The 25,000-nt window shown below is 55.0% G+C and overlaps 6 protein-coding genes across 6 annotated transcripts; 3 read left to right on the top strand and 3 right to left on the bottom strand.

Annotated features, from left to right (window-relative positions):
* Positions 1–572: 572 nt before the first annotated feature.
* On the bottom strand, positions 573–1,417 carry PLICBS_010171 (uncharacterized protein; the record flags this gene model as incomplete). The annotated part of the gene is made up of 2 exons (XM_065601867.1): positions 573–619; positions 673–1,417. 2 exons carry the CDS (start codon positions 1,415–1,417, stop codon positions 573–575), a joined length of 792 nt encoding a protein of 263 aa, XP_065457939.1.
* A 9,804-nt stretch (positions 1,418–11,221) lies between these two features.
* Positions 11,222–11,926, bottom strand: PLICBS_010170 (uncharacterized protein; the record flags this gene model as incomplete). The annotated part of the gene is made up of 2 exons (XM_065601866.1): positions 11,222–11,559; positions 11,878–11,926. The coding sequence occupies 2 exons, from the start codon at positions 11,924–11,926 to the stop codon at positions 11,222–11,224; spliced, it is 387 nt and encodes a 128-aa protein (XP_065457938.1).
* A 606-nt stretch (positions 11,927–12,532) lies between these two features.
* On the top strand, positions 12,533–13,006 carry PLICBS_010169 (uncharacterized protein; the record flags this gene model as incomplete). The annotated part of the gene is made up of 2 exons (XM_065601865.1): positions 12,533–12,545; positions 12,789–13,006. The coding sequence occupies 2 exons, from the start codon at positions 12,533–12,535 to the stop codon at positions 13,004–13,006; spliced, it is 231 nt and encodes a 76-aa protein (XP_065457937.1).
* A 4,264-nt stretch (positions 13,007–17,270) lies between these two features.
* Positions 17,271–18,236, bottom strand: PLICBS_010168 (uncharacterized protein; the record flags this gene model as incomplete). The annotated part of the gene is made up of 1 exon (XM_065601864.1): positions 17,271–18,236. One exon carries the CDS (start codon positions 18,234–18,236, stop codon positions 17,271–17,273), a length of 966 nt encoding a protein of 321 aa, XP_065457936.1.
* A 2,079-nt stretch (positions 18,237–20,315) lies between these two features.
* Positions 20,316–22,235, top strand: PLICBS_010167 (uncharacterized protein; the record flags this gene model as incomplete). The annotated part of the gene is made up of 1 exon (XM_065601863.1): positions 20,316–22,235. One exon carries the CDS (start codon positions 20,316–20,318, stop codon positions 22,233–22,235), a length of 1,920 nt encoding a protein of 639 aa, XP_065457935.1.
* Positions 22,236–22,657: 422 nt separating this feature from the next.
* On the top strand, positions 22,658–23,422 carry PLICBS_010166 (uncharacterized protein; the record flags this gene model as incomplete). The annotated part of the gene is made up of 1 exon (XM_065601862.1): positions 22,658–23,422. The coding sequence occupies one exon, from the start codon at positions 22,658–22,660 to the stop codon at positions 23,420–23,422; it is 765 nt and encodes a 254-aa protein (XP_065457934.1).
* Between the last annotated feature and the right edge of the window lie 1,578 nt (positions 23,423–25,000).

Raw genomic sequence — 25,000 nt, 5'->3', positions numbered from 1 at the left:
ACTCCTCTGGTTCGACTCAATGCCACTGTGGGTTGCGAGATACGACCAGGGAGACGCCCGTACCGGTCGACGTGACATAGTTTGGTCTCACATGAGACGCGACACTTCTTAACGGGGTAATTCCCCAATAAAGTCTTAGGATGCCCTGCGGCCGAACCACCAGCGACGACTGAGGAACGCAGGAGCACGCGAGAAATGGGGCCCGCGCGAGGGCCCGCTTAGAATACACGATGCCAGTGAGAACAATTGCGTACCCTTCGGTTTCGGTCAATGCGTGACCAATGATGCTTGCAAGGATCACCTTTTCCGCGCATGCTCAACCTGGTGGCCCAGCCCGTTACATGCATTACAAGGTAACCGCAAGTTAACTGAGCTCCAGCATAACATAGTCAACAGGGCCGCCTTCGGCCTACAAACGTAGTACCCCCGGTCCAGAACGATTCCGGTGCGGTCGTTCCCCGGCAACTCTGTCTCAAGCATGCAACATTGGAAGCTTCATCGCGCGAGTCGCATTTTGAGATGCTTGACGAACGGTCCTTCCTCCATCGACACATTACAGTATGATGTGCCAACTAGTCCCATGGCGCAGACGCCAGGCGCTGGAGACAGCTGAGAGCGCCTACCGTGTCCGTCAGCGCTTTCGCCATGGTGGCAATGAAGATAAGGACTTACCACTAACACCCCGTGCAAGCGTCGTCTTCGCCTCCGTGTAGCGGTTGCTGACGCTCACTGTCACAATACTACCGACTCCATCGCACCTTTGGAAGCTGTTGGCCCACTTGAATACCTTCTCGTCATGGCGGCCGCCCCCCAGGACCATCAGAAAGTCAACCAGGGTTTCGTGACTTCCCGCTCTCAACCTTGCCTTCAGATCGTCAAATACTTTCTGAGCTGCGTTGACGGCGTTATACTCCGTGGGCTCAACTATGACAGAATGGTCCGCGCTCACGGCATGGACGTGTTGCGACTCATACGCGTCGTTGATTTGGCTGGCGCAGGCAGACGCCTGACGGGACGCTGTCTCCATATCTTCTGCGTTCCGATAGTGGAAGCGCAAACTGCAATGTCGCTCCTCAATCTCAGCGCCCGGAGTTCGTTCAAGGAAGTACGTCAGCAGTGGCTTGACAGACTTCTTCCATTCTTCAATATGGATGGCGTTCGACTTACTCGAAGCAAGGAGCAGGGCATCGATCCTGATGGTACCCGCGTTACGCGAAGGGATCCAGAAGCTGCCGTCAACCTTGGCGGTGCACGCGTGGCCCGAAGTAAGGAGCAGGGCGTCAACCCCGATGGCACTCGAGTTACACGGAGCAAGGAGCAGGGTGTCGACCCGGCTGGCAATGAATGGGGACAACGTCGCAGCAAGGAGCAAGACGTCAATCCCGAAGGCATCCGCGTCACCCGAAGCAAGGTCCATGGCGTCGACTCCAATGACAACAACTGGTGAAAGCTCCAATTGGTACATGTGGTATTTGTAGAGACGATGTTGATTGTAACGGGCTGGGGCCGTGTGGGTCTCGGCTCCGCTCTCGACCGGGATCCACACCAGCTCCGGAGCTCCGCTCGAAAGCTCGTGTTTCTTTCTACAACTTTCTCTTCTTTTCTTTCTTTCTTTCCTTCCTCCTTAGCTTGAGGATACTCGTTGCAGTCGCTCAGCTAGTTGTCAACACACTCAGTTGAGACCGTTACATTGATCGGCGGAGCGACCATCAGGCAAGCAGAGCGCGCGCAGCATAAATGGTCGCAGAGGCTGGAATGCGATGAGGTGCTTCCGAAGTTTGTTCAGCAGAGTCACTCCTTATATAAGTTGCGGTCACGTGTGCCGAGACAAAGTATGAGTACGATATAAGTACCATCTACGCCTCTGGTGGCGCCGTGATATGTGGTCCGCTGCCAAGTGCTTCCAGACGTGAAAATGGCAACATCTCCACGCGCGGAATATCGGCCGCTTCGCCTTGAGGCACAGCATGGCTGAGGATTCCCAATTCGCTGGGGACCTGCTGCCCGGTCGTCAGTTAGTCATGCACGCGTGCAGTGCGACGGATATTGTTTGTTGTTTAGGCGCACTGCTGCCTATCCAAGGTCTTTGAAGACAGTCTCAGTTAACAGCTTGACACTTTCACCAGCGTTGTCGACACGACCTAGTAGGCTGAAAATTATGCACGGACATAGTTTAGCACAGGCTGATGGTCCATTCAGTTGCATCCCTCTGAAGCGTGCATTGAGTTGAATTGACGCCTACTTATTATTCTGCTCATTGATTTGAACCACGCAGACCGCAGATTGAATGTTGACGTAGAATTGAAAGGGAATTGCCATACATACAACGGTCGTGACGTGTTGGCTACACTTACATGGACGTGACTTTTGCGACATTTGATTGGACGTGCCTCGCTTTGTTAGACATCTGGCAATGGGTTTAATTGTAATCAAGTCCACGAGCATCCCTTGCTTGGGAGATGACGCGACGCGATCTAATAGTTAGCTCTCATCTGATAGGTACGTAATATGACCCACCTCCCCAAGGCTGAAAAGTATCCGAAGTGTGTTGATAGACCCCATCACTATGCCTCAATCTGATTTTCGCACTACTTCAAGGCGCAAGTCAACAAAACGATCTCGAACATCTGGTCTAAAGGAGGAGGGACCGCGTCCGAAACGACAGCGACACTCCCGACAGAGCGGCTACAGCCCATCAGTGACTGTGGGTAGTCCGCAACCGTCCGCTAGTGCCGCTAGTATCGGTCAGTACTACGGATTGGCCGATGAAGATGGGCTCGGGAACTTTTTTGCGTCTTACCGGCCCACGTTCACAACCGTGTGGCACCTTCGCGGATCGCAGGGGTTCCATGAGCCGTGGTGGGAGCTCCGTTTCAATCATGAGATACATCTTTCGAATGAGCTCCTGTCCTACTGCCGCGATCACTGTGAGTTGGAATGCCTATACCCGGGTCTGAAATCGAGACGTTTACGTCCGACTCTCCGCCGCAGCCCGCCGCCAAGTCCTCCATCCGCACCGCGGGCCGGATTCAAGTCAGCCTTAGAGCTAGTACGCGAGGTTATTGGCGAAGGCAAAACACTGACCATAGAACTTGCTCGGTCATATGAGCGCGTGCGCCAGTGGCGAGAAAGCTTGGGCTGGTCACTGCTTACGTCCGATGCATACGAGTCGCCGCCGCCGTACTCACCACCTCGAGCCCCACGACGACAGCTATTCACTCACTCTTCCGAGGCATCATCGACCCAACAGCTGGCTAGACATTCTCCGTCTCAACAATCCTCGTCTCTTACCTCTGATCCTATCCAAAATCCACCAATCCCAGGCGATTCAGTGGCATCCGCTGAAGCGCTCGTCGATACGGTGAATGCCTTCGCAAAGCCTCACGGATTTGGCAATTTTCGACGGAATTTGTCGCACTGCACGTGTGCATGACTAACTGACGACCGAGTAGAAGGTCCCCAGCGAATTGGGCAACAAAAGACTCTTGATTCTTCTATCTAACGATTGACTGTAGTCGGTATTTTATACCTGTGCCGATTGAGGCAGGCATCTGAGACACGACAGGCAGAAGCCAGGTTGCCTGAAGCTATCGCCACCGATGGTAGGCAGCAGTGCTGGTAACGGTCTACGTGAATGAGCGGCTTGATATTGACAGAATGCCTACTCACGTAACGGACTGACGATCAGATATTCATTCCAGTGCGATCGATTCGGAGAACCAGGGCCTACTAAAAGCGTAGAAATCCGTCAACGCAAATCCCGAAAGTGTGACTGCAAGTGGATGGTTGTTGCGGAGGCGTTAGAGGATGGGAAGTGCTCTTGCGACAGCATTCGGAATTTCGTGCGGCCCCTTCTCGCATCGAGAGATTTGCGTTTGTCTCGCAGGTGCGTAGTGGTGCGGGACCTGTCTGCGGGCAGCGCGTCCTTCGCGACAGCAGATGAGACCGTTGGCGCCGGCATCGATTGAAAGTCCCAGAGTTGAGAGGCGCATGCTGCGCCTTGTGCGTCATCAGGGCAGGCGACAGACAAATGAATCCTAGCGGTGTTTCACGTCAGAGCAGAGAAATTCAGTTCATCAATCACCACGCGCTGGGCGATTCCCGGGCTGTATAGGCGGCGGTCAACCCCTTTCCGCCTGCACGGACGAAAAGTGTGTAATGGGATGCAGTTTGGCGCCAACTACCGAGGCCAATGGGGTCGGCCGAGCTGACGCACGGGCTGAAAGTGTGCAATTAACCATATCACAGAGTCTACAGAGGACCATTTGTACAGTAGGGCAGACCTGATCACTCTGCCTATTGCTCAACCACAGTTCACGATTTGAAGATTGACGACACTTCGCGACGTCGGAGATGGATTTGAAACCACGGCGAACAAAGCATGTCAATATCAAGCCGCTCATTCACGTAGACCGTTACCAGCACTGCTGCCTACTATCGGTGGCGATAGCTTCAGGCAACCTGGCTTCTGCCTGTCGTGTCTCAGATGCCTGCCTCAATCGGCAGAGGTATAAAATACCGACTACAGTCAATCGTTAGATAGAAAAAAAAGAGTCTTTTGTTGCCCAATTCGCTGGGGACCTTCTGCCCGGTCGTCAGTTAGTCATGCACACGTGCAGTGCGACAGTTATGAGCCCGGTTTGCACGACCTAATTGAGCACCACAGAGCCGTTGCACAACAGCATGCCACAGTGATCAGAAGCGCTGATCAGACGGACGTGACACCAATTAGGCAGATCCTTCCACTACGCAATCGCCCACGGAAATGCCCGCTACTGACCTCGAAGTCTCTTCCCGGATTGTCCTCAAAGGACCCGGTAATTGGGACGTGTGGATTAGCATAGTCCGCAAGTTCGCAAAGACCCAGGATGTCTGGGAGCATGTCGACCCTGGCCTGGCCGACAAGGCGGAACTGACTCCACCAGCTGAGCCAACCGCAAGCGAAGCCAAGGCAGGCGCTGCTAGCATGAACGAGCTAATCGGAGACGATTTACGCAAGTACGAGATACTCCAAGCCCGTTATCGCAGCCAACTTCAAGTCTACAAAGACAAAAAGAAGGCACTCGTCACGCTGCAAGAGCACATCGTCAAGACAGTTGGCAGCTACTATAACATCATCGCCAAGGAGGATGATGTCGCTAAAGAACTCATGATCCTAAAGAACCGGATCAAGCCAACCGACTGGGCTCGTGAGACCGAAGTCACGGACCGGTATTATGCCACACTAAAGGCAGCAAATCGAACCAAGGTTGAGGAATGGGTGTCTAAATGGCAGGTCGTACTGAACGAGGCCAAGAACCTCGATCTGCCTGACGTGAAAGGGCTACGACCCACACGACACTTCCTCAAAGCCGTCGGCTCAATCGACCCGACCTTTTCCAGATATTGGATCAATCGTATGGAGGGAGAAGCAATGATCAGTTCGGACGACGAATGGCAAAGGACATTCCCGGACGGCATCAAGATTAGCGAAATCTTCGAACGGTCATACCGGACCACCTCCGACATCTCAGGCCCCAAGGGTGCATTCGCCACCTTCCAAGACGAGGGCGAGGGGAAGACACCAAAGCCAAATAGCGGAAGCCCAGGCAGAAAACCACCATGCCTCTGTGGCCGCAGGCACCTGTACTCAGAATGCTATTACCTCTCTGACTCGATACGACCGGCAGGATGGTCTCCGGACGGCAAAGTCCAGGAAGAATCGATCAGAAACTCAAGGACCCTATCATCAAGGGCAAAGTCGAACGATCCGTCAGCAATCGAAGGGCGGCGGATCAGCAGTCTCAACAAGAAAACAAGCAAGAGAACAAGACAGATTGCAAAGGCACTGCCTTTGCCGGAGCAATGACCAGCACGCCAGCGGTCGGCCCGCGGATCCAATCGAGCTTCTCGACAGCAGCTGTTTATCCACTGCGCGACTCCTTTATTCTGGACTCTGGATCCGACTTTCACATCTGCAACAACTCCGAACGCTTCGTCGAGGGAACATACAAGCCTTGCGACGAGCTCGAAGGAGCGTTCGCCGGAGACACGCACCTCGAGATCCTCGGACACGGTGACGTTCTCATCCGAATCGGAACAAAGGATACGTTCAAGCTTCAGAACGTAGCATACATCCCAACATTCCACACAAACGTTGCGTCCCTGGACCGCTTCGTCCAACGAGGATACAACTGGAACCCAGCAACGGGCGCCGTCTCGAAAGACGGAAAGACGATATTTCGCACAGAAAGGCGATATCGCCAGCCTGTCATCGAATTCAATCAAGTCGATTACGAATCGCAGACACCGCAGGCAACTGCCTTCACGTCATCTGCGCAGCCGAGACCCAAGTCCGCCGCAGAAGCCATGCTATGGCACAAACGCCTAGGTCATCTCGGAGCTGAAGCGCTTGAGCACCTAGTACAGCAGACAACCGGAGCGAAGATCAAAGGTCCACTCAAAATCGAGTGCAAAGACTGCGCCGTCTCAAAGGCAAAACGTATTGTCTCAAGACGAAGCCCGCAAACGAAAGCACCCCGCCCATTCTGGCGCATTTACATTGACATCTTTGCCATGAGCAATGGATACAACGGAATGAGAAGCGCCATGCTCATCAGAGATGAATATACATCTATGATCTACATCTACCTCTTGAAGGATGCAACCACGGAGAGCGTCCTTGGAATCTGCCAGGCTTTTGAAGCCTACGTCCAACGGCAATTCAGCACATCCATATGCATTATCCATCGAGATAACGATCGAGCACTTCAGGCGGAATACTTGGCCTGGATTAAGTTAAAGGGTATCGAAGACGAGCCCACCGCACCCGACACACCGGCACAAAACGGTCCTGCCGAGCGATCTGGGGGGGTAGTAGGCAGCCAATCTCGCACCATGCAGGTTGGTGCCAACCTTCCAGACGAACTATGGCCCGAGACCTGGAAGACGGCGGTATACTTGCATAACAGATCGCCGCAGCAGGCCTACAACTGGAAGACGCCATTCGAGCGGCTGCACCAGTGGTTACGCGAGAACAACCGCGACACGGGGTACCTTCAGACGCAGCCGGATATCACCCACCTGAAGGCGTACGGATGCCGCGCCTATCCGCTGACGAGAGAAGCCCTGAAGAAAAAGCAGAAGAAACAATTGAAGACCCACCCCCATGCTGAGGTCGGGTATCTGGTCGGATACGATTCCACCAACATCTTCAGGATCTGGATCCCAGAAAGACAGGAAGTGCGACGAGTTCGTGATGTAACTTTCGACGAAACCTGTTGCTATGATCCAAAGGATCATCAGCCCCAATCTCCACCTGCTGTTGAGCCGCTTCAGGTTCAGCTTCCCGCGCACATCGAAAGCGACTCGGAGCTCGACGAAAACGAAGTTCTCGGGTTACAGGCACATAGCGAGTCCGGCGCGGAAGACGACGACTGGTCGACACGATCAGCTTCAGTTGAGTCGACAGTATGGGTTGGAGGCAGGCCCATTAACGAAGAGGACACAGCCGCAGAGCTTCGCGAATGCGAAGAGCAAGTCGCAAGCCAGACGGGGTATCCCACACCGGACGAGAGTCAGAGAGGCTCTCAGCACCTGCATGATAACCACGATCGATCCGAAACATGTGAGAACGACCAGCCCAGACGCAAGTCAGCGCGTCAAAGAAAGCAAACCGAGCGAGCTCGCGAAGCCGCCGCTGGTTCATTCACAGTATACAGAAGCAGCTTCTTCACAGGCCGTGAGCATAAACTGCACCGCAAAAGCCTTCCTCCAGAACCAAGAAACTACCAGGAGCTTACCAACCACCGGTTCGAGCAAGACTTCAGGGAAGCCATGGAGATTGAGTGGACAAGCGTCAACAAGCGTGGAACGGTTCAACCGATCCCAAGGGACCAGGCAACTGGCCAAGTCCTGCCACTCACTTGGGTGTTCAAATACAAGTTTGACAAACACGGGTACCTCCAGAAGTTCAAAGGACGGATCTGCGTTCGAGGCGATCTGCAGCAGCCAGGATCCAAGGATACCTACGCAGCCACCCTCGCAGGACGTTCATTCCGAATCCTAATGGCAATCACTGCCAAATTTGACCTAGAAACGAGACAGCTCGATGCGATCAACGCATTCACCAACAGTGTACTTGACGAAGACGTCTACGTACAATTTCCGGACGGCTACCGTCGCCGCGGATGGGTTCTCAAATTGCTACGAGCATTGTACGGACTCAGACGCTCACCTCTGCTATGGCAGAAAGATTTAACTGCAGCTTTTGAGAAGCTTGGTCTCAGACAAAGCCAGGAAGAACCATGTCTCTTCACCAACAATTGGCTCACCGTCTTTTTCTCTGTTGACGACATCGTTCTCCTGCATCGCGCGAAGCATCAACGTGCCGCCGATGAATTCATCATCAAGCTCAAAGCCCAATACGAAATGAAGGACCTTGGAGAACTCAAGTGGTTCCTGGGCATCCGCGTCCTGAGAAACAGAGCAGCTCGCAAGCTGTGGCTCTGCCAGGACTCGTACATCGAGAAAATTGTCAACCAATACGGTATCGCTAAGCGCGATCACCTCAAGGGTAATTTGTTCCCTTCAAATGAACTCCAGCCTCGGGAGGACCAGGCAACGCCAAATCAGGTCCACCGCTATCAGCAGAAGGTCGGCTCCGTCAATTATGTCGCGGTCATCACAAGGCCAGACATCGCCAAGCCGGTCTCCAAATTGGCAGAACATCTGCTTAACCCATCCGAAAAGCACGATCACCTAGCAGATCGACTGATGGAGTACCTTTGGTCGACTCGTTACCTCGCTATTCAATTCAGCGGGAACGGATCCACGGATCTGATCAAGGTCAACCACAGTAGCGTTCCACGAGAACTTCGCATCGCGTCAGATGCAGCATTCGCAGACGATCCCGAGACTCGAAAGTCATCACAGGGACATGTCATCACATTGTTCGGCGGACCAGTCAGCTGGAAGGCCAGCAAACAAAACACGGTCACAACCTCGTCCACCGAAGCAGAGCTCCTGGCCTTCACAAGCACGGCTAAGGAAGCCATAGCCATGCAACGTCTGTTCCAACAGATCAACCTCACGTTGGATCATCCACTCCAAATTGAATGCGACAACCAGCAAACGATCAGACTAGTCACAGCCGATCTCCCACGGCTGAAAACACAGCTCAAACATGTTGATGTCCACAATTGCTGGGCAAGACAGGCATATCAGCAGAACCAATTTCACGTCTCCTATACACCGTCCACGGAGATGGTTGCGGACGGACTCACGAAGGTTTTGCCAGATCAAAAGTTCAAACGATTCGTTGAACAACTCGCACTCGTTGACATTCAGAGTGTCCTCGAAACACAGACCGGATCAGACAGCGACTAAGGTCGCAGAACACACTCTCTCGCGCCTTGATTCTCTCTTAGATTTACAGTTTGAACAAGTTCAACCGGGGGGGTATGTCAATATCAAGCCGCTCATTCACGTAGACCGTTACCAGCACTGCTGCCTACTATCGGTGGCGATAGCTTCAGGCAACCTGGCTTCTGCCTGTCGTGTCTCAGATGCCTGCCTCAATCGGCAGAGGTATAAAATACCGACTACAGTCAATCACCATCACTGATCCACATGCCTCTGGGGCCCTGCTCAAAGTTGAGGGCCGTGTCAAGGCCGTCGAGGTACATTACCCAGGCGGGAAGCTGGAGAAGGGCAGTATGGTGTGGTGAGACGAACCGAGCTGCATGTTACGGGGTCGTGCTGGACTGTGCAAATCTGGTCAGCGGACGATTCCCCGACGACTCCAAGGAGCCCACAATGGGAGGCGAGAGAATGCTCCAAGAAGCACCGGAGGTGGGTCGCCGTACGTTGCCCGTTGCCGTTGTTTCTTTGTTAAGCTAAATCAGCATCTGGCCAGTTCGCAGTCTGTAACTGTTGCTTCCTGATAACAAGTGAAACTGTCTGGCGGTCTTGTCCACGTCGTCCCCATTTGGCATGCAGTCAATTGACGAGAATTATCTCGAGAAGCTCCAACTCCCACATCCCAAGCCGTCCTGCATCCCTTATACACAAATGAAAAGTTTGCCTGCGGCACTAGTAGCTGCCTGGACTGCCGGCTGGTACCACTGTAGGCAGTTGGGACATCGACAAAAATTTCCGCGCATTTCATGCTTGCTGAGTGAGGTTAGAGCAGGTACGAGGCGCCTGAACGTTGATCAGGCAGCACCCACTCATCACTTAGACTGGCATCGACCGAGCTGTGTTTCCTTCTGTATTCCCTCTCGAAACGGGGCGCGCATCCACTTTGAACCAACCCAGCCATTCTTGTGGACTCTACGCCCAGAAAGGGGAAGGTGGGGAAGAATGAGCCTTCACAATGAGATTCCGAAGTAGTAGTGAATCCAGAGCGTATCCTACCAAAATACGAAATACGCCGCCGCCCCACTTTGAGGCTGGTCAACCAGAAATTGGATCTATGAAGGTCTTCTTCTCACGCCTTATCCTCCCACAGGCTCTGTCTATACGTTCGCCGTTCGCCATGTCGTTGCATGCCTTACCGAACGAGATCATCATACAAATCGCGCAGTTTCTGCCCTCAGAGCGCGACCTGTACTACTTCGGTAAAGTATGTCGGCGGCTTCATCGACCGGTCAATCTCATCCTGTATCGCCGCAACCAAGGATCAGGCAAAGCACTTTATTGGGCTGCGGTGAAGAATATTCCAACCGTCATCCAGCATGCAGTCGACGCTGGCACCTGCGTTACGGATACCGACTGGCCGCTTCTGAAGTCTGCGGCGTCATTGGGGAATGTCCGCGCGCTGGAAGCTCTGCTGAAACACGGCGATATTGCATCCTTTGTCTGGGAGGTTAATGAGTCCACTCCTCTCCTTGATGGAATTCGCCGCAACCGCACGGAAGTAGTCAAGCTTTTACTCGACCACGGTGCGAATCCTCTTGAACCATCGGAATCGCGATTCAGACACGGCGAAACCCCGCTACACTATGCTGCAGAATGTCCGAACACGAATCCCGACATTGTAACCATGCTTATCAAGGCAGCCAACGGCATCGCTCTGCATCATCCACGACACGGGACACTACTCCATGTCGCCGCGCACCATGGCCACACCAAAATGGCTGAGATACTCCTAGACGGCGGTGAAGACCATATGCTCCCGGATCCGGGAAACTCTACGCCACTAGGACTATCCGTCAGAGGTGGCCACATCGAAACGGCAAACTTACTTCTGGCCAGGTTCCCTAGTGTTTGTGGTCATCTGAGCTGGGGCGAGCCATTGCTCCTTAACGTGGCGGGCAAATGCAAAACCGATATGGCCATGCTCCTCCTCGAGCACGGCGCGAATCCCCACGACCAATCCGACGCTGGAGTTCGGCCGCTGCACCGAGCCGCGACGTCGGGCAACAATGGCGTCGTTAGGCTTTTGCTCGAGCACGGAGCTCATGTGAATGCCCAGTGTAGCGATGGCAGAACGGCCCTGCACGAGGCTGTCCTGAAATCGCGTGCCGACACTGTAAAGATACTCTTGCGAGCAGGTGCGAACACGTTGCTTCGGACCAGCTGCGGACGTCAACCTCTTCACCTCGTCCAAGGTGAGAGCGCATCGGAAATCGTGGATGTGTTACTTGAGCATGGTGCCGGCATAGATGCTGTGGACGGGGCCGGGTGGTCACCTTTGGCTCTTGCTGTCAAGCATTCACATTGTGAGGCTGTGAGGAGGCTTATCGAACGAGGAGCAAACCTTCGAGCCATGGCTTCAAATTCTCCCTTGCTGTCTGTGGCTGCCGACAACAACAACATGGAGATTGTTTCCTTCCTCTGCGCCCATGGGTCGGACGTGGCATCGGTCGACGACGTCGGGCGCACGGCGCTACACACCGCTGTAAGACGAGGCCATGCTGAAGTAACCCGCCTGCTTCTTAACCATGGCGCCGATTGCCAAGCATTGGATTCTTACGGATGGACGCCTGTTCTTTTGGCTTCTGCCAATGGACATACCGAAATCGTTGCGCTGCTCATTCAACATGGCGCAGACTTCGAGCAAGCGAACACGAGCAAGTACACGCCGCTCTTGATCGCATCAGAAAAAGGCCATCTTGGAGTTGTCGAGTTGCTTCTGGACAACGACGCTAATGTGCTTGCCACCAATTCAACGGGATGGGGGCCTGCCATGGCCGCCGCCGTCTGTGGGAGAGCCAAGGTCCTCGACCGCTTACTACAAACTGGCAGAATAGACATCGACAAGCAGGACGTTCATGGTCGTACGGCACTTTTCCTCGCCATTATGCGCAGAAGTGAGGCAGCAGTCAAAGTTCTTCTATCTCAAGTTCCTCATCCTGCTTGCGACATCAAAGACAGATACGGAGCGACGCCGCTCATTATGGCTGCTCGCCACGGCCATGTTGGCATCATAACGGCCCTGTTAGGATTTTGCAAGCAGCCAGTGCACGTTCGGGATGTTTTTGGCCACTCAGCCATCTACTGGGCCTCAAGGAGCGGCAAGTCTCAGGCAACGGCTCTCCTCGCTTCTACTATGGAGGCCGAAGGTAGCAAGTCGGAGGAGGTTGAGCAGACAGTGGTCAAGAGCCGGTTCAGAACGAGCGCGTGTTACTGCGATGTTTGCGGGCGTTGCACGATAGATGCAATTCGCAACGCGGCGCAGGTTTGCAGCGTTTGTAAGGTTGGTGATGACTCCTCATTTCTCATATGCTCGCTCTGCGTGGACAACGGCGCCACATACTGTAGCAGTGATCATACATGGGCCCCACACGAATGCGACTGTGATACAGGGACTGATGACGAGGAGGACGAGAGTGACGAGGAGGACGAGAGCAACGTGGAGGACGAGAGCAACGTGGAGGACGAGAGCAACGTGGAGGACGAGAGTGTCGAGGATGACGAGGATGATGAGAGCAACGAGGAGGAGGAGAGTGTCGAGGATGACGAGGATGATGAGAGTGACGAGAAGCCGGAGAGTGACGAGAGTGACGAGGAGGCAGAGACTTAGGGTTACATTGAATCATATCCCCCTGTCGCGAAGGTTTGTCCCATAACGCCGAGTACAGTGAGCAAACCTTGGCTTTATAAGGCTCGGATGGCGGACCAATTCGCGATGCCCGGCCGACGGAACGGATAGATGCCAGTTGTGGGAACTGAAGTCCCGCATCGGCATCATCATGCACTGGCAATGCCATCAGAAGACGGTTCATATCACACGTGGACAGACTCAGGTGCCGTATAATTTGGAAGGGACGCAAGCACAGCTTCAAGGTGCATATTTGTCATATTCTATATCGGGACGAGGGCTATTAGGGTAAGGGACCTGTCAGACAATTGGCTCCACAGGGATCACAGTTGGCATCGTACTAATTGATGAGAATTATCTTGAAGAGCTATCTGTAAGCGCATGACAGTGCGCTGCTCTTTATACACAAAGGAAATATTTGCTTTGTGGTGCAAAATCCATGTAATTGAAGCTGGTGTGCAGATATATTCAACCAGTGTTTGAGCTTTGACTTCAACGAAGTCAAAGCACAACGCATGCAGGCGCTCGACCTTAATACACGGATTATAGCATCGGCTTCCGCGGACGAATATACTGAGTGCAGATGTTGTGCAACTGGCTCTCTGTGCGACAGGACCCTATAGACCCTTCCGCATTTTTTCGCCATTGTACGCATTGGTTCTGCGGAAAGCCTGTCGCCCTGATGCGACCGCATCACGACATCTCCTCGAGAAACTTATTGACCATCCTACGCAGAGCCTCATCATTTCTGCCTTGATGTATGATGCGTTTTGGCTGCTCAGCCAGAGCATGAAGCTGCGTCAGCCGTTCAGAAGAGATGACAGTCCGTTCTTGGCACCTTATGTCGCGCAGTAGATCAAGAGTGCGTCCGTGATTCGGCGCATAGGAAAATGCGACTGCTTTAACAAGTTTGTCGGCGAGTGTGCCTAAATCAAGCTCTCCTAGCCCAGCACTTATGATAGCCTTAGCGGCATGAGAGCAGTAGACACCGTTGTCAAGAAACTTCGCTATGTCTGGAATGAGTGATTTCGGGGCGAGCACTGCGTCTGAAACTGCTTCTAGAACCGCATATACACCCGCTGGCCCCTCAGCCGCAGATTCCTGCTGGAGGAATGGAGCTAAGTACGAGATATTGCCTGTAAACCGGCATAATGCTCGGCATACCTCAGCCCGAGATTGGGGAGAGCGACCAACGGCTGGAAGAGTAGCTTCCAAGGCCGGCACCAGCCATTGCGGCGGCTCGTCGATGGTCAGAGAGGCCTGGACAGCCCGCATTTTGGATTGTACCACGCCTCAGTATCGTAATTCTGACACAAGGAGTCTTTTATAGCCGCTAGTAGAGGCTCGGTCTGTCCGGAAAGTTTATGCAACGCATTTGTCGCCTCAACACGAGCCCAAAGATCGTCGTTGTCAGAGTCGGCCATAGCTCTCATACTTGCAATGGCAGATTGGCCGACATCCTGAATGGCTGCGAGGACTTCTGCACCAAATTTGGCATATGGAAGCATAGAAATGATCTGTGGCACCGCAGGAGCTGCGCGGCTGCCCCAGGAGGCCAGGAGCGTCAGAATGTCCATCAGCTGTTGCTCAGATATGGTAACACGCTGTGGTTGAGACCCAGCTCGCGGCCGTTGGGCACGTGGACTCCATGGCGTTGATCAACAGCAGCTGGACTGCAAATAAATGATCGGTGGCGGGGTGCCATTGAAGGCAACAAAATGCGCGCTGAGCGGGCCGGCGGAGCAGTGGTAAATCTGCGAGACTTTCCTTGTAAACGGGTCAGAGAGGCCAGGAACTGCGGGATTTTCAGGCACTCGGGGCGGCTCGGTGTCACGCTACGCATAAACTCGGAAATGATTCGATCGATGACCCGGCGTTGATCCTTCTTCTTCCGCTTCTTCTTTTTTTCCCTCTCTTTCCTCTTCTTCCGCTTCCTCTTCCTCCGTGCTGGCTCTAGAATGCGAAGTTCTCGGGCCGAACCTTGCGGCCGCGACCATCGCAACGATCCCCCAACGGCCTATCATGTGCAAATCGGGCCGAACCTACACGGATTGGATGAAACATCTGGTCTCATGATCTAGATAGTTGCACCATGATTGAGTTTCGATGTTATATGAGAAAATATTGTCAGACAGTTTCAGTCCTGCAAGGATCGATCTGAGTAAACTCTCCGCCCCGCTCGGGTTTAGTGTGACTGACGTTGGAAGGCTGCGGGTCGCCTTCGGTCGATTGACTTCGCCCAGCTCAGAACCTGTCCATTCAGGACAAGCCTCACAGATAAAACAAGTCTCAATTATCGCGTCGATCCCTTCAGTCGGCCTACCAGTATGGACGCTAGCAAGGACAGCGGTGGCCCGTCCCGTCATCATGCCGCTGCAGACTGTGCACTTTCTCGAACAAGACGATAAATGCGATCAAAATTGAATACAGTAATAATGACATGAACGAGTATATAAAGACTACCATTAGAGGAGCTCGCCATCGTGGATATGCATTCTTCAGCCTACGCTATCATTTCATGAATGGGACTACCCTCCCTCAGGCTTTCTGCGAATAACCCTCAAGAAAACCTTGTATCTTGTGCGAAGGCCAGCCTGACTTACAGCGTCTCCTAAGAAACAGTGTCGACTGCGGCTCAGCTTTCAAGCCGCGTTTTATATTTGACCTATCCGTCCGGTCAGTCACTCTGGAGTTTATCAGTTTCAGCAGCGACTCATTCTTACAGTGTTAAAGGCAACGACAAAATGAAGGTATCTGCTGTCATTTTGTGCTTCGTCGTCGCAGTCTCTGCGTGGCGCAATGGCAAGTGCGATGGATGCAGCTCCGAGCAAGACAGTGTGTGCACCGAGAGGTGTGCTAAGTCCGATCCGCAATTCACAACACACGGCTGCGGCAGCTGTGGGGGTTTCCTTTGTGGCGAGTGCCATTGCAGGCCGCAGAATGAGTGCTGAGTGGCAGCGAAGTAGACGCGTGATGGATAGCGTGATGGGTCTCTCGAACGGGCGCAATATGTTACCAAGGACAGGATCCTGTTCAGCAGTGAACGGACCCGGTGTCCGTAGGATAACATAACACAGGGTGACCAGAGTGCTCCTATGCTCAGACGAGTGCACGTAGCGTAATGCACAAGGTGTCGCGTGCGTCAGCGCTTTCCAGCATCATTCGCCGTCCGCAACGCAGTTTTATGCCTGCCAATTAGTCTAGTAGCCGCTGCCTTGACGGGGCGGGGGTTCTCAGTCATCGAATTGGATGCGCGTGGCTCGTCGCCTTGGCACGAGGGAGAATCGGCTATATCAAGAACACCACGTCGAGGCTCTCGGCACCTGTTTCCCGCGCAGCGACATGAAGCGGGAGAGTCATCCGCTGGCCAAATTAGCACCCGTACTGAGGTCAAATGCATGCTGCACGAGATGTGCCCGCATTTGACAACGGGCGCTGGCGAACAGGAGCTTCATTGGCCTTGCAGTATTGAGGATCGTGGTATGCCACAGGCGAGGGTAGCAGATCAGCTGCAGCGTGAGCGCCGTGGGATGAGGCGTGTCTAATATCAAGCCGCTCATTTCATGTAGGAAGTTCGCAACACCTGCCGCCTGCCATCGGTGGCGGTGGCTTCAGGCAACCCGGCTTCTGTCTACCAAGTCTCCAATTCCTGCGTCAATCAGTGCGGATATAATCACAGACAGAAGTCAATCATTAGATAGAAGATCAAGAGTCTTTGTTGCCCAATTCGCTGGCTACCATCTGGCCGGTCGTCAGTCAGTTATGGACACGTGCAATGCGACAAGGCGTCACGGGTGCGCTTGCGCCGAGGTCAACCTTGCGCTGCGGATGAACCGTCGCGACCCGACAATGGCAGACAACCACGGCATCATCTGGGTGCAGCGTGCAGCTCGTCGGTTCCGCGTTCAAGAACCCGGAGACCCCCGACGTCTTCCGCGGCAATGTTGCCGAGATGGAACAGCAGATGCTTGACGCGCTACCTCTCAGCGGCGAGGTCAGCTTTCTGCTACCCCGGCTCGTCAACAGCTGGCGCAACGAGCGCTGGCCGCAGATGAGTACGCAGTGAGGCGAGACGACCATCGGCCGCGCCACCTTCAGATCTCGACCTGGGACTGGATGACATACCGCCGGACGGAGGACGTGTGTATTAGCAACTATACCATACGCACGGGAAAGGTGTGGAGTGTCTAGATTCTGAAGTTGTACAAGGCACACAAGAAGCAGACTTGGCCGAGACGTGCCGGCATCAAAACAGCTTCATGTATGCGGCGACGTAGTCCACCTCCATGCTTGCTCCTTCGCCTCCCACAGTCTCGTTGGTCGGCGTTTTCGTCCCGGCCACCGCGTCGGCGAAGCCCCCTCCGACGGCGACATTAAGCAAGAGCATTTTCCTGCCGCCCGCGAGCGCCTCCCACGCCGTGTCGTTGTTGACAACCGACTGCTTCAGCGTCCACTGCTTTCTGCCATCCACGAACCAGCTCATTGACTCCTCCGCGTCCTCGGCAAAGGGCCACTGCCGGCGGTCCACCTCCCACGCCACTGTATGCCAGACACCACGGCGGAACCCCTCACTGATGTGACTGAGGCCGGAGAACTCGTTGCACGGTCCCCCAGGCGCGAAGCCGCAGTGAACTACGTTCCATAACTTGTTCTCCCCGTTGATACTCTCGAGTATGTCAATTTCCCCGATGCTAGGCCAGTTCAAGTAGTCACCGCGGAACTCCGACCCGAGCGCCCAGAACGCCGGCCATATGCCCAGTTGCTTCGTCATGGGGTCGTCGCCAAGCCGGATGCGCGCCTCGATACGCAGGCGATCGCCCCGCCGGCACCCGATGTCCCATCGATCAGTCGTCTCGATGCGCGAAGAGGTCCAGGTGCCACCAGATCCGCGCAGAGGGGTGATTTTGAGTGTGCCGCGATTTGTTGTGACTATGTTGCGAGGATCCGACGTGTACGATTGCACCTCGCCCGTGCCCCAGTTCTCCGGCCCACCGGGATACCCGTGGCCGAGGTCGAATGCCCAGCGGGAGGGCGACGGCGGTGAGCCGGCCGGCTGCGAGAAGGCGTCATAGAAGAAGCAGTGCGAGAATCCGTCTGGGATGGCTACACCTTGGACTGCCTCCGCAGCCCGCAGATGAGGTTGGGACTCGCGTTTAGCATGGCCCGAACAAAGCTGCAACAGGGCAAAGACAGTGACAGCATGCCCAATCATATTGAAGTGGGCAACGGAAGAATGACGCCGATGATGGTATCGAGTGAACGAGTGGACGAGTAATAAACCTGCTTTCCGTGGTCTTGGCTTACGAGTTCTGTTCCGAGACACAGGAACGGCACGCTGCAGCATTTAAAGAAATACATGTGCAATGACAGGGAGCCTACGACGCGGCGTGATTACGGGGGGATTGACCGAAGCTTCACCCCTGGTCCGCCGGAGTTAGGCAGTCGAATCATTCATCGGGACATCAAGATTGGGGACGCCGAGCCACCCAAGTTCCTAAGAACCCTGTGACTTCTGACCTCTTTACCTACTTACGGAAGCCAAAGGGATCTCGCAGCTTTTCTTGAGATCCCTGTCCCGTTCAACGTGCATTGTTGTTCCCAAAACGGCATGCGGACAGGGATTGTTTGAAGTCGGGCTGTTGATCTGTCAGATAGAGTTTGGTTCCCAACCGCAGCACCCTAAGTAGGTTGATCCGCACGGTCCTGCCTGTGCTTCTGGTCCAGAGACAATAATCCCGCGTTAGAACCGCGGCGACGTCTATGAAGGCACTCTTGAAGACGTCAGGTCATGTTCGGGATGAACTGAGGCCATTATGTATTAGTATGCTCTTGAAACAGGTCCCAACTCGCCCGGCATTTGTTCTTGCGTGCGGAATGGGTCCCTCACCTGTCATCTCAAAGGGGAAACATTTCGCGCGTGCAGGGGTGATCGGCAGCGGCCTGGGCCACTGCTAGGAGCCTGCATACAGATTGTCACAACACTTGGGCGTTTAAATTGCTTCGCTGATTGGTGAAAGGCAGCCTCGCTGAAACCGGCCCACTTTCGAACAATCCGACCGTCCACTTGCCAATTAGCGTTGCCTGATGCTGATGGCTCAGACGGCATGCTGGCCCGTTACTGCACAGCTGAGCCGCAGCTCCAGCTTCCCGCCAGGATTCTTTCCGGCCCAGGAGTCGGACGGCGGGCTCCAGCGATTTGAGGACTCTGTCGTTGAGTCTGACGCAGACGGTCCGCTGCCGCTACTAATACAATCGCCCGTACATGTGGAAGACAAGCTATGTATATCCAGCGTTACTCACTTTTCCTCACTAAGCTCGCTGGCAGGACCGCACGCATTAGCGCGGGAGGCATATCAGGAGAAAGAATGACAGACATGACAACATGAGGAAGTGTGAGCCTGCCGTTCAGCTGTCGACGAGGCAATGTGTGTAAGCCGGTCCAATGTTGCGCCGTATGGTAGGGCAGAGAGCCCCTGACGTCGGGCGATCTCCGAGATGTCTCTGCCTGGCAAACGCCTCAGAACTCGAACCATTAAATGATGGCAGCGCAATTAAAATGCGTTGACCGCGATTGCAGAGACAATCGCGCCCCTGACAATCCGCAACTCGTCATTCAGCCCCTTGCGTCTTCATAGTTTTCTGCGTACTGCAATGGAAAGCATCATTCCGCTCACTGTCGGACGTGTTTCTGGCCTGATAGCTTTGGGAAACGCAATCGGTGAGCACGGCACCCAGTTTGCTGCTTCGTTCTACTAACCTGTACAGTGACTTTTACTGTTCCGCTTCTCCTTGCTCTCTTGCTCGTGCGGCACTTTGACACCTCCGTCTCCGCCGCCACATGGTGAGATCCCACCGGCTGGCCACTGGGATTTGCTGACCGTTGTTCAGGTCTGTGCTGGGCCGTCAATTACACTCTACAGCCTGGCCGTCCTTTGTCCGAGCCGACTCTGTTGCCGGAAAACATGTCCACTGGACTGTGTCGACGGCGGCATACGCCAAGCTGGCGCTAGCTTCTCTTGGCGTCATATGTGGCGTCGTCACGCCCCTAGGGCTCGGAGACCATATCCAGTCCGCTTCTGTCAAAGATGTGCGCTTTGAATACGTACGCGATCTGTCCAGTTTTGGGATGAGCACAATGGACCGCCCCGCCATGCCGTTGTCCCGAGATTGCATCATAACCTCTGCTTACTGCCCTGGGGCTATTGGGGGAATCATCGGCCAAGGTGGAGGCAACGTCTCGGTGAATGCAGACCATCCCCCGACTTCGCGAATTCCTGCCAACATGACAACCATGTTCAGAAGCGCATTGAACCACACGACTGTGGCGAGCATATTCGACATTCAGTATCGATCGTGGCTGCCGTACGCGTCCGAATATTTTGACGGCCACAAGCCGTATCCGCGGGGGCAGTTCCTCCATCTCGACTATCTCGTAAACCGGAACAGCATCGTCCTGGTCGAGGGTCTGATTGTGGACATGAAATCTGGCGGTGTGGGCTTTCGCAACCACAGCGCACCGCACGGATTGTCGCTGGGGGCAGAGTGGGAGGAGGACATCTTGTGGATCGAGCCCGAGTTCTCCTGTGTCAATACGAATCTCTCATACAAGTTGGTCCTGGCCGACACTCGCAACCCTCGCAACCATTCTGTGCCCATTCGATCGATCGAACTCGTCGACGACGGCGGGTTTGCCAACCTCCGTTTAGGAAACCCGTATAACGATTGGCCAAAAATCGCATACGCATCTCCAGACGTGCGTCTGCGAGCAGACCGATCGGCCTGGCTCACCAGCTTCTTGGCCGCCTTCACTTACAACATGACAAACGCCACAACGGCAGGGTATGGTATCAACACTACGATCGGAAAGCACTACGAAATCAAGAAAATACCCTACTTCATCTCGGACCCAGGGGTGCAGACCACCCGGATCGATGGCACTTGGCTGGGCCTGCCCTACATTTCCAAGAACGAACAGGGGGGCTGGATGGTAGGCAATCGCACCATTGCCTCGGCCAAGGACGATCCATACTGGTTTGCCGTCGGCCTCTTCACCGAGCTAGCCGGTCGGTGCAGTGGACAGTACACCGACCAGTCACTGGACGTGAACCATAATGTGGAATGTGGCTACCTCTTCGCCACGCCATCAAGAATTGACGGCGGCGAACCGCTATTCCAGGAGCCCGGATCAAGATGGAAGATGCCTATTTACACCTGTGCCGGCGCAGTCAAGGCTTCAGTGAAATCAGTGTCTTTTGCGACAAACGGAACCGTGTCCTTGGAATCTCTTTCTGTACGAGATGTCAAGGAAAAGCAGTACTCAAGTCCCGCCGACTACCCCCTCTGGGCGACGGAGGACTGGTGGTATCCAGGATACGAAGGCGCATATGCTGCGCCGCTCTGGGGCATCGTCGACGATTCGTACCAGGGCACGCCCGGCTACAACTTCACGCGGGCGCCTTCATATTACCTGCCTTATTCAGAATACACGCTGACGTGGGAGGGGCTGACCGCACCGCTGGACATACTCGCCGGTCCAGTCGCCCCATACGGCATAATGGGCCAGGTTCTCACTGACATCTTTTCCGACTTTAATTTAAATCACAACGTACCCCGGTACTCGGGTGTCGATACTGGAGCGCTCCGGACTATGTGGCGCACATTATCGCGGAAGTCAGAAGATGCTGAGAAGCTCCTTCGGCTGGTATGGACGGACATGATGGCCAGCGCCACAGTCGGCACTGTAGGCACAAGCGACACAGGCGACCCAACCACGGGTCACAAATCTAGCCGATCTCTGCAGCCGGACGCAATGACCAGATTGTCTCCGCGGAGTGTCGCAGTTTTCGAACGGAGGATCACTTACGATATGCGATACGCCATCCCAGCGCTTCTCTTCCTTGCGTCGTGGACCCTCCTTGTACTGTCAGCGTCCATCACGGCTCTCCTCAACGGGCAGCTCTTGAGACAACTCAAGCAGCTGCTAAACGACACCAGTGTAGGCCGTGTGGCTGTCGGCTCTGCGGATGGTGAAAACCAAAACTTGCTTCGTCTGTCGACCCGAGACTGGCTGGATGCGGTTGGCCACCTCCCGTTGCGGCTTTGGAAGGACCCTGAGGGTTATGACGAACTGGAACAGGCTCCGGCCGGTTCCAAGCAGGGCGTCGAAGCACGTTCAAATCGGGTGTGGCAGTCGGAGGGCACAGAACGATGAATGTATGGCGAATGTGCGCTGAGCAGGCACACGGCCGAGCAAGATGCCTAGCCTCACATTCCGGGAGGTCTCCGGTGGCTGATGGACACGAAGCACTACCTGCAGCCCGCCCAGTACCGGACCCGTGCCGGTCGTGCAGGCATCGGGATATTGTTCGTGTCTCCGCATCGCTTTCCTGCATGGTCACTACCGTGATCATGTGCACGGTGTCGGACATTGAACAAATTGCCTTGGGCCTCGCTAGACAATTCCCTCGCGGGCTCTAGCTGGCCCAAGGAAAGAGAAGCTGGATTGCGCCGTGGAGTCGAGGGAAGGACGACTTCCTCCGACATCCTCTACCGTCGACACACCGATGCGTGCAGGACCGCCCTGATGATCTGTTGAGCAAGCCCACGATCGTGCTGCCAACCCGGCACAACGTGATGAAGCTCATCGCAAGGGTTCGCTCCTTCCGCGGACGCAGTCCGGAGCTCGAACGGCGCCTGCAATGGACGATGCGTCTACTCAACAACGGAGGGAAGCAATACGACATGCTCACGCATCTGGAGGAGAAGAAGGAGGCGGCGGAGGTGACGAGACAGTCTCCCTCACTCCTGTGGCAGGTTTTGTCGCAAAGTGAGCCACCGCAGGAGCCCATAGTGTCTGGCGACGTGGACGAGGAGGAGTCGGCTTCTGAGAGTGGATGGTGTGGCGGCGTCATGGACGAGGAGGAGCGAGACATGTCGGAAGAGCTTGGGAGCTTGGTGTATGATAGCGCGATTGAGTTTGATGGGCTCGGAGCGACGGTAGGTAGCACAGCACGTCCAATGAAGTACTTCAGCCACGGTCGTCTCTCGAAGAATCCCCTACCCATGGACATGGACATTTGGGCTCGCGTCCGCACATCGGTCCACTACAGCAAGGTCCTGATAGTTGAGAACGCTTTTTATTCCTGGGAAGGAGGGCCAGGAAAGCGGATGTGGTTTCTGGAGGTTGGGCGCGAAGTCAACTCCGTGGATCTGATGCAGATCTGTAGGCCGAACGGCTCCACCCCACCGGATGACAGCGACAAGCGGACGTGCGGGAGCCCTGCGTGGAAGGACATGCTGGCGCATCTGCGGAGGCGCGTGAAGGCGAACCTCGGAGGCCAAGAGGGGACTGCCATGGCTTGGGTGCGGTTGATGGAGAGGGAAATGGATGGTAAATGAGCGAGCATGTCGACCAGTGGGATTTGGGAGAAGCTCCTTTGCGCGTGGACCACTGTTCGGAGGCTACGCAGGACGGCCCGCAGCCTGCCATGGCTCAGGAGCGCGGAGCTTCGTTGGCGTACCGTGTGAACGGGGGCCTGGAATAGAGCGACTCCAGCTGTACAGTAGTTCATCCTCGCAGCGCATGTCACCAAGATTCTGATGGAGCTCGGGTCATGCGCCGAACCATGCGGTTTCGAGCCGGTGGAGGGATCGGATGACGCCTCGTGGTCATGTCGTCAACAGTCAAAGACGACGCAAATGCAGCACAGCACATTGGCCGGCAAGTATGTGTCGGATTCGTCCAAGAAGGGCTTATTAGATCGCCACGGGGGAAGTGACTTGCGTGCGTCTCGAACGCAGTGCCGAATCAGCGGCCATATGGCGGTATCGTGGCTGCTCGTCCCTCCATTTCCAGCTGCCTACGGCGACGAAGCAGCCATGAGAGCCAAAGATGGCTTTGAGCGACGCGACGCGAGCGGCGCGGGCGGCTAAACATAGCTGACCAGGGTGTTCTGCGCCAGCCGCAGCATGCCTCTTCTGGCCTGTCGCAGCACGGCCGGTAGTACACCGCGCCCAAATCCGCCGATTTTAGGGGGTGGACATGCCCAGGCGCGTGTGTGGTCCACATCCAAGGGACTGCCAAAGGAAGAGTCATTGGAAAAGCCGAAATGGGCTCGATTCTTCCGTCTCTTCGAGCATCCGGATGAGACCATGGACTGGGCCATGAGTAGGAAATGGCTGAATGGGTTGCGCCAATATTGGCCCTTTAGCAAAGCGCTGAGGAAGCCGAGCTGGGAAACCAGCACACACGCCTTCTAAAACGCTGGTGTTGGCGGACGGACGGACGAACCAAGGCTTGCCGCCATTACTTGCTTTTTACGGGCCCAGCAGGCCCTTTCTCTGCAGCGCTGTGCTGGCTGGCCCCGTGGCACCAGAATCCAAAAGCGGTAGAGTTCGGCGCCGCGGGCTTTTTCGTTGTTGAAAGCCAAAGATGGCGTTGCGGGCGAATGGTCGCGAGGCCGGTATTCGTGACCACTTGGTGCGCCCACCGGCCCACGAGCTGGCAAAGCCGCGAGCGGTCAGGTCCAGCTTGGCGGTCGATGCAGCCGACATTGGCTTGCGGACTGATTCTGGGCCTCGTCAGGCGAGGTACGTCGAAACTGGGCATTTGGCAGGTCAAACTCGGCCTTTTTCCGACGTGCGCTCGCGTCAACAACATCCAGATTGAGCGGGAAACGGCGTAAACTGGAATTGCGTCGAGATTGGCGCCTTGTCCAGCAGCTGGGGTCAGACGGACGCTCCCCACTAGACGCCATTAGCGGCGCACGGATGTGCTGACGAAGGCTAGCTTCCACTCGAAGACCTGCTTTTTATGGCTTAGCCGCCACTGTCGGCTGTTTTGATTGGGCGGTGGAGCAGGCTCTAAACGGTGGCGTCAAGGGCCCGTCACGGGCCGCTGGGGGCGGTGGCTGGGAAGGCCCCCATCAAAAAGGGGCGGCACCCCCATTTCTTGTCGGTTGACTGGACTTTGTCCTG

The sequence above is a fragment of the Purpureocillium lilacinum genome, assembly GCF_023168085.1.
Source record: "Purpureocillium lilacinum CBS 284.36 DNA, scaffold_8, whole genome shotgun sequence".
Lineage (NCBI taxonomy): Eukaryota > Fungi > Ascomycota > Sordariomycetes > Hypocreales > Ophiocordycipitaceae > Purpureocillium > Purpureocillium lilacinum.
Note: the sequence above shows the minus strand (reverse complement) of the source record. Positions and strands in the feature narration are given on the sequence as shown.